At 54.0% G+C, this 17,906-nt stretch overlaps 1 protein-coding gene across 4 annotated transcripts; it reads right to left on the bottom strand.

The window, feature by feature from the left end:
• Positions 1–153: 153 nt before the first annotated feature.
• Positions 154–16,061, bottom strand: MATK (megakaryocyte-associated tyrosine kinase). 4 transcript variants are annotated; one of them, XM_027908060.1, is made up of 14 exons: positions 16,020–16,061; positions 12,540–12,572; positions 5,275–5,331; positions 4,969–5,082; positions 4,702–4,817; positions 4,146–4,365; positions 3,041–3,134; positions 2,875–2,940; positions 2,635–2,734; positions 2,461–2,545; positions 2,219–2,292; positions 1,916–2,111; positions 1,475–1,561; positions 1,169–1,351 (listed from the first exon to the last, which is right to left on the bottom strand). In XM_027908060.1, exons 2-14 carry the CDS (start codon positions 12,570–12,572, stop codon positions 1,169–1,171), a joined length of 1,425 nt encoding a protein of 474 aa, XP_027763861.1. In that variant the 5' UTR covers positions 16,020–16,061. The 4 variants fall into 4 exon arrangements, with proteins under 4 accessions (XP_027763863.1, XP_027763862.1, XP_027763861.1 ...); XM_027908059.1 differs by lacking the exon at positions 16,020–16,061 and adding an exon at positions 12,715–12,917; XM_027908062.1 differs by lacking the exons at positions 12,540–12,572; positions 16,020–16,061 and adding an exon at positions 12,715–12,917 and having other exon boundaries at positions 154–1,351.
• Between the last annotated feature and the right edge of the window lie 1,845 nt (positions 16,062–17,906).

Raw genomic sequence — 17,906 nt, 5'->3', positions numbered from 1 at the left:
CCTGTGCTGCACCCAGGGGTTCTTGTGGAAGGCAGTGGTGGTGTGTGGGGACAGCAGGTGCTGCCTCATCAGGGCGATGGGGAGGTGGAAAGAGCCGCTGAGCCCCAGCACACCCTGGGTCTGGCTGAAAGACCCCCCCATTACACAGGTGCCAGTGGGAGCAGTACCCGCAAGGCCAAGCCATGGGAGGGATCTGAGGCTGTGGGCACCCAGAGCCACCCCCACAGTGGGGCTGGAGGTGCAAGAAACCAGCACAGAGGAGACACAAGAGGATTAACTGGAAAAACTCACTCAGGGGTCAAAGGACCGGCAGCAGATGAGGCGGCGACGGGCGCACACCCACCCGTGCCCCCGCTAATCCCCGCTCACCCAGCCCCGAGATTGCTCGGGAGCCTGCGGGGCCGGGGGCTCCCACTGCAGGGGACGTGCCCTGTGCCCGTAATCTACACACAAGCAATTCCCATACAGCCTCTGATTGAAATCATAATCCCCACCATGCAGAGCCCCGAGGGGAGAGGGGCCGGACTGCATGGGGGGCTCTGAGAGCCAGAGCTCCTGGCCCCCCTAAAGCTTTTTGCTGGGCTTTGCTGGGCCCTGATGAAAGGATAGGCCTAATTTCACCCCAGAGGCTTAAAGATGACGTTGAACTAATTTCTTTGGTTTAATCAAAAAGCCCAAATCCGTGTGGTTTAGCTGGCTGTGCTGGATCCCCGTGCTGGGCCAGGAGGCTGGAGCAGGGCTGCGGCAGGGTTGGGGTTTCATCCTCCTGTGAGTGGAGATGTCCAGTCTTGTCTCCCATCACTGGGATTCGCAGCTCGAAGGGACCCCACGTGCAGCAACCACTACTGGGGCTGAGCACAGGGGGCGTGGGGCATGGCCCCCACGGGGGCTGCAGTCCCCACCCTGGTGGGTCAGGAGAGATTGACCCCATGGGAACCTTCTCTGGGCTGTGTGGTGGGAAGAAGGACTGTGCCAGGGCGGAGGGAGGCTGTTGCCTTGCTGTTGGGTGTCCCAGGGGAGATGAGACCCCTCTCAGCTGCTGCCCCATCTCCACTAGGTGAGAGTGGCACTACAGGCCACCCCACTCCTGGGCCCCACTGCCATGCCACTCCCAACCCCAGTGGGTCTGGCAGGCTTCAGGTCCTGGGCCCCGGTAGCAGGACAGGGGTTAAACGTCCCTCAGGTGCTTCAGCTCCTTTTGCAGCTTCTCTGTGAGTTTCTTGAAGGACGGGCGCTTGCCTGGCTCCATCTCCCAGCAGCTCTTCATCAGGGCATAGACGGTGGGCGGGCAGCCCTCGGGGGCGTCCATGCGGTACCCCTGCTCCAGCAGCTCCGTCACCTCCTTCAGGCTCTGGCAGGATGCAGAAGCTGGCTGGGACCCCCTGCCCTGCCCTGGCCAGGGGACAGTGGGATGTCCCCATCCCACTGGTGCCAGCAGGGTGTGACCCGTGGTGTCCCCTGGCACAGCACTCACCATCTTGGGGTAAGGTGCCCGTCCGAAGGAGAAGGTTTCCCACAGGAGGATCCCGTAGCTCCACACATCTGACTTGGAGGAGAATTTCTGTGGTGGCAGGAAGGGGGGAAGCTGAGCCCAATTGGGAGTCCCCACTGTTTCCCAAGTGCAGGACAGGGGACAGTGCCTGTCCCTTGCTGCCCCAGTTCCCAAAGGGGTGAACACCCCCCCGTTCCTGCCATCCTGCCAGATCCCACTGGAGCTGCCCCAGTTCCTGCTGCACCCCAGGGCAAGGGCTGGTCAGGACAGAGGCAGAATTCTGGGAGATGCAGAGCTGACCGTGTCAGAAGCCACATGAGGCAGGGATGGGTTGGCAGACAGGGGAAGGAGCAGGGGGGACCTAAGAGGGTGAGATGCCTTGGAAGGACCCCGTGGCCCCCCTTCCTTCCCACTGTTGCTCACGTTGTGTTTCAGGGCCTCTGGCGCCGTCCACTTCACAGGGAGCAACGTGGTGTCTGCGCCCTTGGGGTTGACCTGGGCCAAGCCAAAGTCACTCACTTTGGCCACGTTCTCCTCGGAGATGAGGATGTTGCGGGCAGCCAGGTCCCGGTGCACCAGCTTCTTGGACTCCAGGTAGTCCATGCCCTGAGCCACATCCCTGCCACAGCCAAGTGAGACAGAGCCATGTCACTGCCCGTCCCCGGGGCTGTCCTGAGGGGTGCAGAGCAATCCCCAGTCTGGGGGGAGGGAGGGAGATGGACTTACAGGGCGAAAAGGAGGAGCTGCTGGGTCGGGACGAGTGCCCGGCCCCGCGTGCGCAGGAAGTTCACCAGGTTGCCCTGACAGAGGAGGAAAAATGAATAAGGACCAACAGGATGGGGCTGCTGGGACACACAGCCTCCTGCAGTGCCCAACATCCGTATGACTCAGCCCCTAAACAGGGGTTTTGTCCCCAGATCTGAGCAGTGAGGGGTCCTGCTGTCTGAAGAGCAGCCGGGTGCTCTCACCTTGCTCATGAACTCCATGACGATGTAGAGCCCGTTGTGCAGGATCACGCCCAGCAAACACACCAGGTTTTTGTGCTGGACCTTCCTGGAAAGGAGAGGACCCGAGTCAAGGGGTTGCCTGCTTGTCCCCAGGCCAAGGGGCAGGGTTGGGTCATCCCACGCTGGGGCACTCACGTCATGGCAGCCGTTTCAGCGAGGAAGGCCTGGGCGGTCACATCACACTTGATGTTCTTCACAGCCACCTTCTGCCCCATGTACTCACCCTGCAGGACATCTGGGAGGGGATTGTGGGGTCAGGCTGAGCCCCACACCGGACCTTCTGCACCCCTGGCTGAGCCCCTCATGCCATGGGGTGAGGAGGGGGGTCAGGGAGTGCCATCTGGGGAAACCCTCCAACCCCATCCTCTCACCTACCTCCAAACTCGCCTTTCCCAATGCAGTCTCCCAGTGTGAGGTGCTTCAGGTTCAGTAACCACCCAGCTGGGCACAGGCACAAGGGCAGGTTAGCAGGGACCACCAGTGGGGCCATATTGCCTTGTCCCCAAAACCTGGACTACGACCCTCTCCCACCACCCCCTACCTTTGGCCAACTCCTTCTCAGCCGACTTCATCCCAGTTTTCGGTTTGGGCTTCACCAGCTTGGTGCAGATGGCTCCCTGCTCCTTCATATAGTGCTGCCAAGAGATGAACAGATGGAGGTGATGCCAGCTCTTACCCTCATGCTCGGGTTGTGAATCCAGGGAAAGCTTTGGGATGCTCCACGGGACCCCACCACCACCACCCTGGAGGGTCCCTTCGGCTCAGGCAGTTGGAACACCCTGTTTCTCCCAGCACTGGGATTTGCAGCCCGTGCCTCAGCCCTGCTCCCCTCTGGGCACAGCCAGAGGAACACCAGGATGGGCCACAGGGGATATGGGAAGGGTTGAACCTCCAGTATGGTGGGGTTGAACCTACAGTGGGTGCTGCAGCAGCTGGGGGCAGTTTGCAGGAACAAAGGGAGTGGAAGCAGTGCGGTGGGATGGGATGGGATGGGATGGGATGGGATGGGATGGGATGGGATGGGATGGGACTGGATGAGACGGGACAGGATGGCCTTTGCAGTTTTAGAGCATGGCTGGGGCACCTGGGAGGGCAAAGGACCCACTCAAAAGCAGTTGTTGTGTTTAAATGACAAAAACTGAGAGTGCAACCCTCTAGAGAGGAGACGAGCAGAAGCTCTGAGATAGGGTGAAGATGGACCTCAGGCAAGAACTGGGTGGAGAGGTGAGAGCTCAGTGGACAGGCTGAGAACCTGTGGGGTCAGCAGCTGAGAGAGTACAGAGACAGGTTAAAGTGCCTCAAAGTCCATGGGAGGCAGAGGCCACAAGGGTCTTCCTGCTGTGTGAAAGCACTGAATAAGCAGGGATGGGGGGGAATGTGACCCTTTGGCAGGGGACTGGGGCTGCAGTTGGCATGGCTGGTTTGCACAGACATCACCTGGGGCATCCTGGATCTGCCCACTGCACCCCAAACCGAGTGGGAACCGGGAGCCTTTGACAGGGATGGAGAATTACACCAGGAAACAAAGACTGATGGAAACCACACAGAGCAGGACAGGGATCTGCCACTACTCCATGTGACCCCGTGAGGTCCTTGCCCTCATCTGGGACTGGTGGGACTCCCTGCCCAGGGATGGGGAGCCTCACCTCGATCATGTCGATGAGGTTGGAGAAGTGCTCCTGGCTGTCGATGCTGAGCGTGTTGCCCTCGTGCACCACGCGGTAGTGGATCACCTCCCTGCTGAAGCTCACGCACAGCACGTAGTCCCCGGGGTGCCGCACGGACTCGCGCACCAGGAACAGCCCGTCCTCGGGGGGCTGCAGCTCCTGCACTGCCTGCACCCCTGAGATCTTCCCGTGGAACCAGCTGAGGAAAGGGCCATTGGGGAGGGGGCTGTGCCACCGGGCTGTCCCCAGTGCCAGCAGTCAGATAGACACAGCAGAGCCCCTGCCAAAGCTATGCAGACCCCACTGCATGAAACCCCTCTCTGTGACGTCCATCCACGGTGGGTGGCACAACTAGGGGTCTTTAAAGCCGGGTACTGGCCCCAGCAAATCCCTCCATTGCCAGAGCATGACTGCGGGCTGCTCTGTCTCCACTGCCCACCCAAAACCTGGGTGGAGGGACACATGCTGGACTCATCTGCTGTTGTAGGTCCAGGGGGCTCAGCTGGGCCCCCAGAGCCCCCCCAGCTGTACTCACGGCATGAGGCTGAGTTTGGGGTCCACGCGGATGGCTCCGCGCTCCCGCAGCGCACTGGCCGCCAGCAGCCCCTCCTGCCCCGTCTCGTTGTGCCTGGCACGGTACCAGCCTTTGCCCTGGGGGAGAGAGGGTCTCAGAGCGGGGGAAGGAAGGGGGGATCCCACTAGAAGCGGGGGCTGGCTCTGGTAGCTCAGCTGGTGGCATTTTGGCCCCATTCGTGCCATGCCCTCCCAGGGCAGTGTGTCCCTGAGCACCCATCGGTCTCACCTCCACGGCCTCGATGATGGTGACCACATCTCCCTTGCGGAAGGCGAGCTCCCGGGGCTTGGGCTTGGTGTGGTCGTGCTTGGTGACGCACTGCGTCCCGGGGGGCCAGTGCTTCTGCAAGGGGAGGGCAGCGTCAGCAGGGACAGCGAGGGTTGGACCCTCTGCCTCCCACAGCCACCAGGGGCCCCAAGGGCCATCTGAAACCCTGGCTGAGGACCAGGGGCGCTGGGCACCACCACGGTCCTGGGGGCACATGTCACCCCACTGTCAGCAGGAACTGCTGTGTCCGTGTGCAGCCCCGCTCACCCCGGACATGGCCAACCGTCCGCGCATCAGGCACTCCCCGTCCTCTCCTGCTGCCACCTGCAGAAGAAACCAGAGGGGCGGTGGAGGGATGGGGCTGAGCTGGCTCATCCCAGGCCACCACCGCTGTCCCACAGGCTCCTCTGGCCAGTGCAGCCCTGTCTGTCATGCAGTCCTGCCCCGTGGGGGGAGGAAAGGCTTAGAGCAGGCTGCAAACCCTGCCTATGCCAGCTGTGACCCAGGGACACTCCTGTCCCCCACACAGGGGGGAGCAGGACCCAGCCCTCCTGCTCTCTGCCACTGCCACGACAGGAGCCCAGCACTGCTGGTGGGGGAGAGGTGCAGTTTTACCAGGAACTTGCTCTTTCACCTCCTCTTTCAGGACCTCCAGGTCATCAGGGCCATGAGGGGGGCTGGATGTGGCCCTGCAGATGTGGGATGCAGCAGGCTTGTGTGGGGGTTGCTCTCCAGAGTGAGGACACTGACAGGCCAGGCTGGGCTCAGGTAGGACTGTCACACCCACTGACTGTGAGAGGATTGCACAAGGTCCCTGTGTTCCCCTTGCTACCAGCTGGTCATGCTGGGGTGCACGTGACAGCTCTGCAATCCAAATTTGTGAGTCTTCTCCTCCTGGAGTCTGTCACTGCCAGTGTCACCTCCTTGGCAGGATCACAGGGTGAGTTGGAAGGGACCTTAAAGCTCATCTTGTTTCCAAACACCCTGCCACGAGCAGGGACACCTTCCACCAGCCCAGGTTGCTCCAAGCCCCATCCAACCTGGCCTTGGACACTTCCAGGGATCCAGGGGCAGCCACAGCTGCTCTGGGCAACCTGTACTAGGGCCTCCCCACCCTCACAGGCAGGAATTCCTTCCCAATATCCCATCGAACGCTCTGGCAGTAGGAAGTCATTCCCTGTGTCCTGTCCCTCCATCCCTTGTCCCCAGTCCCTCTCCAGCTCTCCTGGAGCCCCTTTAGGCCCTGCAAGGGGCTCTCAGGTCTCCCTGGAGCCTTCTCTTCTCCAGGTGAACTCCCCCAGCTGTCCCAGCCTGGCTCCAGAGCAGAGGGGCTCCAGTGCTGGCAGCATCTCCAGGGTCTCCTCTGGACTCACTCCAGTAGCTCCGTGACCTCTAAATGTTGGTGCCCCAGCTCTGCAGGGGGGTCTCACCTGAGCAGGGCAGAGGGGCAGAATCCCCCCCTGCCTGCTGCCCATGCTGTCAGACGAGCTCCTTGGAGCAGAAGTGACTTTTCTCTATTCCTTTTCTGGAGGGTGAATCATGGTCACCCCTCTGCATCACCAGTGGTGAACTCATCCCTGTGACGATGAGGCTCTGAGGTCTGTCTGACTGTGCCAGCCCCCACCCACAACAACAACAACCCAGGGGCAACTGCAGCTGCTACAAGGGTAGTGTTAGAAGGCAGCAGTTTTGAGAGTACCAGAAGCCACCACCAGCCAGCACTGCCACCCCCTCACCCCGCAGCCCCCCTGGCACACCAATCCCCCTGGTGAAGTTGGGGGTGCCAAGGCAGCCGCTCCTTGCCTTGCTCCCTGCAGGCACAGCCGAAGGCTGACGGGACTGGGTGCAGCTCAGCTCACTCCCAGGAGGGTGAGGACCTTACAGGCACAGAGGTTCAGAACAGAGTCCTCTCTATGGCCTTCACCATGGTGCACCCTGCTCCCAGGAGGGACCTGCTGGCTGAGCCAGGAGGGCTGATGGCAGCTCTGACAGTTGGTCCTTCATTTCCTGCTTCTCCAGTACAGAAACTTCTGGTGAAAAGCAGTAACTGTTTGCTCAGTCTTGCCCTTGAGTGCAGACAGAGGCTTGGGGTGCTGAGCACACACCCCACATGGACACCTGCAGCTGGTAAGGCCTGGAGAGCAGGCAGGGCCTCACCCAGGCCCCAGCAGGGACAGCAGTGAATCACCTCCCTGCTGGTGACACTTGTCCTCAAGCAGCTGTGTGTGCCTGGGGGTGTTTGATTGGTGAGGTTCCCATCACTGGAGTAAGAGGTCCCACAAGCCAGGTGTGTGGGCAGAAAGCCCATTGCTCCCTTCTCTGTTTTGGGGCCGTTCTGTACCTCAATTAATTGGTTAACTCGAGCATTTGCAAAGAGGACAAGAAGCACAGAAACGTGGTGGGGTTTGGTGGAGCCGTCCTGACCCTGAACTGGAGAGCTCAGGCTTGTTTTCAGTGCACGGAGTTCCTGGCTGCCAAACTGCCAGACCCGACAGCACCGTGACAGGAGGGGACACCAGGCTGGGAGGCTGCCCCTCTGCCCAACCCGCGGGGGGAAGCAGCCCCCCTGTGCACCCCCGTCTGAAACAAACCCCACAGAGCTGTTTCACAAACACCCGGCTGCCCCTGGTGTCACTCGGACAAAGGACAGGTACAGCTCCTCTGCTGGAACACGGGTGACACCCGGGCATTTCCCCACTGCCCACCACGCCCTCAACACTCCACGCCGCGCCCGCCCCTCCCTGTCCACAGAGGGGACACAAGGACGTGTCACCTGCTCTGGGCACCCCTCAGACCCCGGTTCTCACCTCTCAGCAGTGCCCATGTGGGGCCGCGGGGCAGCAGTGACTGGGGTGGCTCACGGCTGAGCCTGGAGCTGCATTGCTGAACCCCTGGAGGGCAGATCCTCTTCCTACGGAGGGCCAAGCTCTGCGTTCAAGGGCAGTTCTCAGAAAGAGCCGCTGCCCAGTTTCCTGATTTCCCCGCTGGTGAGGCTGTGGTGCAGCGTCACGGCCGTCCCAGCGCCGCCTGTGTCCTCAGACCTCCACCACAGATGACTCATTATTTGACAACACTGAGAGCAACTTTCTGCCCTCTGGGAGCACCTGCACACACCCTCTCTGGAAGGAGCTGGAGCTCTCCAGACTCTGCCCCTGCGGCGCCGTGTGGCACTCACAGAGCTCACCATCCCCTCTGCAAACAGGCACAGTTGCTCTCACCACTGGGGGCTCGGCCAGAGCAGCGACCACGCAGTGGGTGCCCACGGTGGCTGAGACTCAGGAGAGGAAGAGCTGGGACCAGGGATCCCCAGGTCTAATCCTGTCTCAGCGTGACCCCAGGGGAGGCTGATCCAAGAGCAGGGCCACCCCTCTCTGCTCCACAGAAGGTGATACCTCAGAGGCATCGTGGGCTGGGCTGGGCAGTGGCAGAGAGACCAAAACCATCACGCTGAGCTCCACTGGCAAAGGGCAGCAGCTTATCTGTCTCCTCCAGCATCCGCAGCCTCCACAGCTCATCAGCCCAGCCAGAAAAACAGACACCACTTCTGCCCAAATGTTCAGCGTTTCTGACAGTCTGAGCAAAATGGTGGAAAAGAAGAAACTGCAGCAAACACCAGACTTCATCCAGGGCTCTTGGGGTTTTTTTGGGGGGTGTACTTTTTTGTTTTGTTTTTAATACAGTGCTGTTTAAGCCTCCAGAAAACACTGTGATAACTCAAGGGCAAGGCAGTGTAGAAGAAAACCAATCCAAACTAGCCAGTGCTTTCAGCTCCATATTTTCCATCTACAAACAACTTCCCCAAGCCACTGACACCAGTCTGTCCGCAGGATTCCTGGGACAGGTTTCCCCACGAGCACTCCTTGCGTTATCTCCTGTATTTCTAGGGATGGATCCTTGGATACTTGGTCTGCTTAGGCTGGAGAATGAACACACAAGTTCCCCCTGGCAGCCCTGCTGCACTCACAGGGTCTGTGCAGGGATCCCTGTGACAAACATTTTTATATTTTGTACTTCTGGGTTTTGCCACATCCGGTTGCTGTTACAGACGTGACCATGGGCCAGGGAACTCGGCATCACACAGATGGAACAACCTGCTCAGACATAATCAGTCCCTGCCCTGCTGCATGGCCAGCAGAGATTCCCACTTGCTTCTGCCGGGGCTGGCAGTCTGGGGTTCTGGGATTCTACAACACAATGCATCTACGTAACCACCCGTGGAAATGTTGAAATGCATCCCTCTGCAAACACACATTTCTGCAGGGCTCATGGCCCTCATCCCAGAATATTTAAACAGAACCTGCTTAACAGCCCCCAGAAATGTACTTGAAGAAACAGCTTCATTTGACAATAAACAACACAGAAATAATGTTCTTCAGCAAGTTCTAAAAAGCCACTCAACGTACTTCAAAAAGCCTGAAGGAATGTGAAGACAGATTTGAAACTGAACTTTAAAGGAAGAATCACAGAATCCCAGAATGGTTTGGATTGGAAGAGACTTAAAGATCATCTTGTTTCCAACCTCTCCTGCCATGGGCAGGGACACCTTCCACCAGCCCAGGGTGCTCCAAGCCCCGTCCAACCTGGCCTTGGACACTCCCAGGGATCCAGGGGCAGCCACAGCTGCTCTGGGCAACCTGTGCCAGGGCCTGCCCACCCTCACAGCCAGGAATTCCTTCCCAATATCCCATCTATCCCTGCCCTCTGGCAGTGGGAAGCCATTCCCTGTGTCCTGTCCCTCCATCCCTTGTCCCCAGTCCCTCTCCAGCTCTCCTGGAGGCTCTGGAAGGGGCTCAAAGGTGTCCCCAGAGACTTCTCTTCTCCAGGCTGAACCCCTCCAGCTCTCCCAACCTTCAACATTTACACAAAGCTGAAGCCTGTGGCGATTCCCTCACTGACAGTCACACACAACAACCCAAGTGTTGAGCTCTGTGTCTCTCCATTGCGCTCTTTTTCCAGGTGCCAGAGGCAGCACCAAAGCCACGTTACAGCCGCTCCTTCCACATCTGCTTGGTCAACTTTGTCAGAAACAGCGAAGAGGAAGTGGCTCTGTTTCTGTGCACACACTGCACGCCACTGCTGCCAGACAGCACCCCCAAACACAGCATCCCTGCTCCACAGGGCGGGGGATAAACCCCAAACCATACAACAAAATGTGGCAGCTCCAGGCACTTCAGGCCAGGCCAGAAACTGCCCCCAGTCTGAGGGCAGAAATCTAAAATGATAAAGAAAATGTATAAAGAACACACATGATACTGGAGGGGGGGGGGATTTATTTCTTTTCTTCTTTAATATATCTGTCTACCTGCTTTGCTGTGGAAAGAGTTTCTTCTAGAGCAAGGAGTGGGAGGGGGAGGAGACAGAAGGAAAGGAACTGTTGCTACAGGCAACTTGACTCTTACACAACGGTGCAATTTCTGTAGTGATTATGGAATCACAGAATTGTTGAGGTTGGAAAAGACCTCCAAGATCATCAAGTCCAACCATCAGCCAGGCACCACCACTGCATTCACCACTAACCCATGTCCCCAAGTGCCACATCCACACTATGTTTGAACCCTCCCAGGGGTGGTGACTCCACCACTGCCCTGGGCAGCTGTGCCAATGGTTAACAACCCTTTCTGTGAAGAAACTTGCCCTAATATCTGACTTAAACCTCCCCTGGCATAACTTGAGTTCATTTCCTCTTGTCACTTGTTCCCTGGGAGAAGAGACCGACCCCCACCCGGTCCCACCCTCCTGTCAGGGAGCTGTACAATTTTTAGAAATTATATCACAATAAGACTACCTACAGTGAACTATTTTAAGGACAAGTTATTTTAAATGTAAGATATCAGACTAATCCAGGACCTCTTTATAGGGTAAATTAGAATCATATGAACATTATTTCATACACAGAGTGTCATTATTAGGCAGCACTTTCTTTTTTGTCCTATTTTCCCCCTCTTTCAGCCTCTGCTCTTCTGTCTCTTTTTATTGTGTGCATTAAATGTATTTTGGAAGATCCCAAGTCCCCTGTTTATGTTTCATTTGTTTATTTGTTTGTTTTTCTCTCAACCAGCACTTTTAGAAGTGCCAGGAGAAGAAGGAGATGAAATGGTGACAACCTGACTGAAATGAAGGCAGCTCTAGGAAGGGAACATACAGAAATCTGCAGTTCTTCCCACACACACCATGGAAGGTGGAATTTAAAATCACTGAGGATATCATCACCACCACTACACCATACACAGAAATTAAGCTTATACTGCAAACCTTCACCCAAAGCTAAGACAGCCAGCTCCCTGGAAAACAGAAAATCAAGAATTTGGTGTTCAAGTTGAATCCTTCATAATCAACCTTCTGCCCTGAGCCACAGAGCTTTCAGGCAAGACTGGTTACAGGGATTTTAATTTATTCTCATACTGGGCTCTCTTTCATCATATTTAACTCGAGTAACTGTAGGATTTTGGTGTTTGCTTGTTCAGTATTGATCCAAGGAAGTCAATGCTCTCATTGCAGAGTCGGGCAAATTGTAACTGTTAATGAGAAAGAAGTAATTATGTGTAAATGACCTTTCCTACTGCGTATCAAACCAAGAACGATGGAGCAAACAGGCTGGGAAAGAGCTTGAGTCATGCACTGCACACTTTTATGTGCTACAGTAAGTTTTGTGGCTTTCCACACAGGCAATAAAACTTGTGTCAGAGGAGTCAGTGGCACACAGAAACCAGGAGCATTTCATTTACAGACAGTGGGACTCTCAGTCAGTGGAACACCTCACCTTGTGCTGTCTTTGTGATGGGAGAACCAAATAAACCAGGTCCCTTCTGTCAGGGGCTGGGATGGATCTCAGGGAAAGGTTCTTCCCCCAGAGGGTGGTGGGCACTGCCCAGGCTCCCCAGGGCAGTGGGCACGGCCCCAAGGCTGCCAGAGCTCCAGGAGCGTTTGGACAACGCTCTGAGGGACAGGGGGGGATTGTTGGGGTGTCCTGGGCAGGGCCAGGAGTTGGACTGGATGATCCCTGTGGGTCTCTCCCAGCTCAGGATTTTCTATGATTCTTAAGCTTCACTCACTTTGATGAATCTCTTTATTTAAATCTGAGCAACATCAACACAATTGCTGGTGTTACTAATGATAGAAATATAATAATAAATAAAATGCAAACTACATCTCTCAGTAGTCTAAAAGCATTAACTGCAGAATTGCACTGCTGGGAACATTCACCAAACTGGTATTAACTGCCCTTCTCTACCCGGGCATGGGCTGTGACATCATTTCATTACAGATTCACAGCATCCCAGAATGGTTTGGGTTGGGAGGGACCTTAAGGCTCATCCAGTTCCACCCCCTGCCATGGGCAGGGACACCTTCCACCAGCCCAGGTGGCTCCAAGCCCCGTCCAGCCTGGCCTTGGACACTCCCAGGGATCCAGGGGCAGCCACAGCTGCTCTGCCCAACCTGTGCCAGGGCCTGCCCACCCTCACAGGGGAGAATTTCTCTTCCTATACCAAAGAGTTCCTGGCAACTCACAGTCTCTAAAGCATTCAACTTACCTTCCTAACAGGGATCTTGCAGTCCAGGTTCATCTGACAGTGCAAACGATGAGAAAGAAAATGCATCACAAAAATAAATATACTGCAGTCAGATTTTTAACAGCAAAAAACAGCAGGCAAAGAATTAAAAATAAAGTTTAAAAACCATTTAAGTAATTCTGAAATCTTGCTTTACCTGAAGTAAGACAATGTGACAAGCTGATCGAGCTTAGATCATTAGAGTCTCCAGAATGAGCCCACAGTTACAGCATCTGAGACTTCCCTTAAAAGCTTTTCTATAAATAACGACTGTGAGTGTTCTGAAAAGCAATTTGTGAGCTTCGTAGAAGTCAAGTGGGAGTGCCTGGGGCTGGAAATACAGCTCTGACAAATCCACAGAATCTCAGAATCCCAGAATGGTTTGGGTTGGAAGGAACCTTAAAGCTCATCTCATCCCACCCCCTGCCATGGGCAGGGACACCTTCCACCAGCGCAGGGTGCTCCAAGCCCCGTCCAACCTGGCCTTGGACACTCCCAGGGATGGGGCAGCCACAGCTGCTCTGGGCAGCCTGTGCCAGGGCCTGCCCACCCTCACAAGCAGGAATTCCTTCCCAATCTCCCATCTCACCCTGCCCTCTGGCACTGGGAAGCCATTCCCCCTTGTCCTGTCCCTCCATCCCTTGTCCAACATCCTTGGAGCTCCCTTGGAGACTCTTTAGGGACTGGAAGGGGCTCAAAGGTCTCCCTGGATTCTTCTTTTAAAGCCTTGTCTACAAAAAGCCCCATTGTCTCTGAAGTGTCGTGTTAGAAGGGAAAAACCAAACCAACCTCTCTACCCTTAACCAAATCTTGCTGCTTCTCTGCACATTTGGCCACCCTTGGGACTCTGCCTTGGGGTTTGCAGCACTTTGAAATGAATTCCTGGATTGCCTTGTCACAAGTTGTCAAACCACCAGGACTGTATCCACTTCTGTGGTAATTTTTATCACATAAATAGTCAAGTATGAAATTGTCTTTGCTCTTTTACCATCAAAACAGACACCACCACCCCCCCTCAATGAAACAACCCTTTGACCTGCTCCTGGTGGCAGAGCTTCCTCGGGGTGAATGCCAAAGGAATGAGTTCAGAGCTTCCTCCTAAAAATGTGAAAGATCTCAAACAACTGAGTGCACACAGGATTCTACAGCTGCCTGGTAATCTCCTTAAGTGCAGTAATCAGACAAGAAATTCCCCCTCAAAAACAGACAAAGAGCTGAATGTATCACCCCTGTCATTTCCACTGAGTCTTTGGGGGATATTTCTGTTGCTGGCTGGCATTTTCCCACCACTCACCTGCTGCAGTTTGATGGCAGGAGAAGTTTATTCCCCATCTCCTGTCACTTTTTTTTTTTTTTGGTGTAGGATTCTGGCACTGCTCTCTGAATACTAAACACAAACCCATTGCAGCTGCACTCGGAGCTCACAGCCGGATATTTCATCCGTCACCGCTTCCAGTCTGAAGCACAAAGCACATCGTTCAGGATAAGCAGCCCTGGCAGTGACAGCAGGGATCTCTCACCAGGATGAACTTTCTCAAGGTGCACGTTCTTATCCCTTGCAAATGCTGGGGAACGTCCCCCAGCAGTTTTCAGAGCTCCCACCCACGTTACACAGCGAAGGAAACACAACACCCACCCAGAGGCATCAGAAAACCCTGCAGAGGGATTTAACTGGAACACGAGTCACTCACAAAGAGTGGCAAGCTTTGACACCATGATGGACATGTCGAAATTTCTCCAGCTCGTGGGGAGCAGCAATCACCTAGCAAATAAGTTCCTACAGCAGGTTTTTTTTCTGAGTCCATAGTGCACTCAAGCATGCTCCCTTCGAGATTATCACCCCTCCCTGGTACCAGTCAATCACCTGCCTGTCTTATCGTGGGCGTTTTCCAGGCATAAATACTTGGTTTTTTCCTTCTTTTTATCTGCTTTTGCTTGTAGGGAGAATGGGAAGAACAAAATCAGATCTGAGTGGAAATGCTTTACCTGAAGATTTAATTTAAATTTCAAATCTTCAATTTCATAAGTAAAATCAAAGTAACATTCTCAGGAATTCACAAGTAACAGCGATGGAAATAATGCTTCATCACCTGTCAAAGCACTGAAAACATTATTTACCCACAGAAAAAAAAGCCTGACAAATACAAAACCCTGCATGCAAGCCTGTAAGTGTGTATTTGAAAAATCAGAGCAAGGTAATTATGCAGGAAATAAACCAGCAAAGACTAAGTTCAACAACTAGATCAAAAGTGTTGAAAAAATAATGTTGCAAAAAAGTTAAAAATCCTGATGATTACATCTGAAATCAAAAGCCTCCCACAGCAATTTATCTGCAAAGGAAAGTGTCAGCCTCTCCCACACGGTCATGTCAAACAGGCTGTTTACCCAGCAGCCCTGCAGGTATATTTTCAGAGACAGTTGTAGCTCTGCTTCTGCTTTTGTCACCTTCTCACCACAAGTTTGCCTCTTCTTTCCTCTGTTTTAGCAGTCTGTGAATGGAGAAACCTGGATGAGTAGCCCAATTCTTTACTATTTAGAAAGACATCCTTAATAGCATTCAAGTTAAAAAATCCTCCATGCTACTGTCAGCTGTTTGTCACCATGAAATCTTCTCCCATTTGTTCTATTCCTTGTCATTAGAGCAATTTTTGGAGCAGCTGGCAGCAGTGGATTGCATTTATTACTGACATTTGCATCTCGAACAGAACACTGAAGCAATGCCTGTTAAGCAACAGCTCCTGCCCGAGCTTCTGTCTGGTGCTCAGCCCACCTCAGAGTGCAACAGGGAGCACCAAAAAGACCTGGCAAAGTTGAGATCTCTGCAAGGATGGAGGGGGGGTTCACCTGGAGAAGAGAAGGCTCCAGGGAGACCTGAGAGCCCCTTGCAGGGCCTAAAGGGGCTCCAGGAGAGCTGGAGAGGGACTGGGGACAAGGGATGGAGGGACAGGACACAGGGAATGGCTTCCCACTGCCAGAGGGCAGGGTGAGATGGGAGATTGGGAAGGAATTCTTCCCTGTGAGGGTGGGGAGGGGCTGTCCCAGGTTTCCCAGAGCAGCTGTGGCTGCCCCTGGATCCCTGGAAGTGTCCAAGGCCAGGTTGGACGGGGCTTGGAGCAACCTGGACTGGTGGAAGGTGTCCCTGCCCATGGCAGGGGGTGGGATGAGATGAGCTTTAAGGTTCCTTCCGACCCAAACCATTCTGGGATTCCAAGTTTTTCCAATGGCAAGACGTCTTTCAAAGCAAAAGGCCATTCAAGACTCTCCTAGAATGTTTGTGCTCTGCAAATACAAAGTTAACTGTAATCATTTCTTTGATTATGGTTATATCAACTACAAGCTGCAGTTTTACCTGACAGATTTTAAGCTTCTTATGACAAACTGACATGAACATCTCCATGATGGTACACGCCAGATGCCTTCAATATTCCAGAACATTCCTGAAGAGGTTAGAGCTCACACCACCTCCTCCTCTTCACCCTCGGCATCTCTTCTCTCTGAGCAGTTCTCAGAAGTCAGAAGACCTGAAATACAATGTCCAAAGATGAGTGAACACTTGCACAAGAACTTTTTAGAGACATTGACTTGGACCCTCAAAACCAATTGTGAGATAATTTTCAGGAATATTTTAAGAAACACACTTGTGGTTGGATTCTGCTCTGTTTATGCTGTTGGGTTTTTTTGAAGTGATAAAGTTATCTTCTTGTTAACTGCAACATCACTTCATCAGGAAAACGTGACAGAAAACCTTTGTGAAATGGTCTGGTTTGACAGCCCAGTGGCAGCTGCAGGGGAGGAACGCCGGGCAAAGCCGAGCACCACGCTCAGCTCACACCAGGTTATCTCAAGAGCCCCTTCCCTGCAGGGAGCTGACTTACAGCACATACTTGTGCCAGAGCTTGTATTTCAGAAATGCTTCTGAAAGACCTTCTCCTCGCTGCCTACCCTTGTAGAAGGTGAGCAGCTCTGTGGTGTTTGTGACACTGCAGACCTGTCCCACCTTCCAGCTGCCCCCCGGATACACCTGCCCCAGCACCGAGCCCCCACAGAGCCCACACCGAGCCTGGTTTGCATCCTGCAGGGCTCCTGCTCCCTCAGCTTCCTGTCTGCTCAACAACGGCTTGCTTGTTGTGCTTTTGTCACTCTGGGCGCTCCTGGTTCGTCTGCAGTCAAACAGGGCAACATATTCATCTCCCCGTCAATGAAGGCACTGTTTTCCTATTAAAACACCAAACGTCCTCTGAAAATAAACAGAAAATTTCCTGAAACGCTCAGATCAAAAACAAAAAAACCCACCCTTTGGAGTCACATTCAAACCTGCAATGTATAAAGAGCTCACAAGCACATAATTGATCCATTTCTCCCTCACTGACACACACCACTGGTGTCCCTAAAGCAGGGCTCTGTCACCTCGTGGGCAAGAGCCAATGCACACACTGAGTCGAGCTACTGCATTTCATCACCGTTCTGCAGAACAGGGGGCTGGCCCCTCACACCTGGGGAGCGAGCACAGGCTTGTTACAAAAAGGTAACACATAAAAATGACACAGAGACAGGGGACTGGCCACTCTTGCTTCTATCATATAGTTCTTAACGTGCATGTGGTCCCTTGATCCAGTTCATTACACCCTCCTTTACACTGACAAATTTCCCTGGAGGTGTGTTTTTTAGCATTACCATAAACTAATGTAACTTGAGGCTATATTTTTATTGTATCATCTACTGCCAAGTTATTTTTTAACCTTATACTCAATTACAGTTTCTTCATTAATCTTTTTGAACAACTGTCATTGAAATAAGAGTTCTGGTGTTCTGTTCCTGGGGGCTCCTTACTGCTCCATTCTCTCCCTCCCTGTTCTCATGGTTTCAAGTCTCTGTGAAGATTTTGTGAATGTTTTAACTTCATCTGACTTCACTACTGGAAGCACTCCCCAGTGCTCTGAGGGACAGGGGGGGATTGTTGGGGTGTCTGTGCAGGGAGAGGGGTTGAACTGGGAGACCCCTGTGGGTCCCTCCCAGCTCAGGACATTGTGATTCTGTGACTCTACACGTGCAAACATCCACCAGCAGCTCTTTGCTGCCTGCAGAGCACACCTGGCGTAGCTGGTGCAGACCCAGGTGGCACCAGCGGCTCACACGCTCGGTTGGATGCACTGACCTCACAAGGGACAAAGAACCAAAGGCCCTCTGGCCCCAGCCTGTTTGACATTTAAGCTTCCAGAAAGGAATGGACTGAGCAGCATGAGGGAGGCAGAGTGACGTTCAGAGGAGCAGGGCAGTTCCAGGCACAGCACCAGCTGGCTCTGAGAAACCTGCACTTTTAGATGTGGTGGCTCCTGCCTTGAGCAAATT

The sequence above is a fragment of the Empidonax traillii genome, unplaced genomic scaffold, assembly GCF_003031625.1.
Source record: "Empidonax traillii isolate 1590-97213 ecotype Southwest subspecies unplaced genomic scaffold, ASM303162v1 scaffold1602:size438507, whole genome shotgun sequence".
Lineage (NCBI taxonomy): Eukaryota > Metazoa > Chordata > Aves > Passeriformes > Tyrannidae > Empidonax > Empidonax traillii.
The sequence above is the reverse complement of the archived record's forward strand: the minus strand, read 5'-3'. Positions and strand labels throughout refer to the sequence as shown.

Coding starts and splice junctions, on each gene's coding strand:
- MATK (XM_027908060.1), bottom strand. CDS start 12,572: ATGAACCTGGACTGCAAGATCCCTGTTAGGAAG. Junction 5,332..12,539: donor GCAAGATCCCTGTTAGGAAG/GTAAGTTGAATG, acceptor TTTCTTCTGCAG/GTGGCAGCAGGAGAGGACGG. Junction 5,083..5,274: donor GACGGTTGGCCATGTCCGGG/GTGAGCGGGGCT, acceptor CTCCCCTTGCAG/AAGCACTGGCCCCCCGGGAC.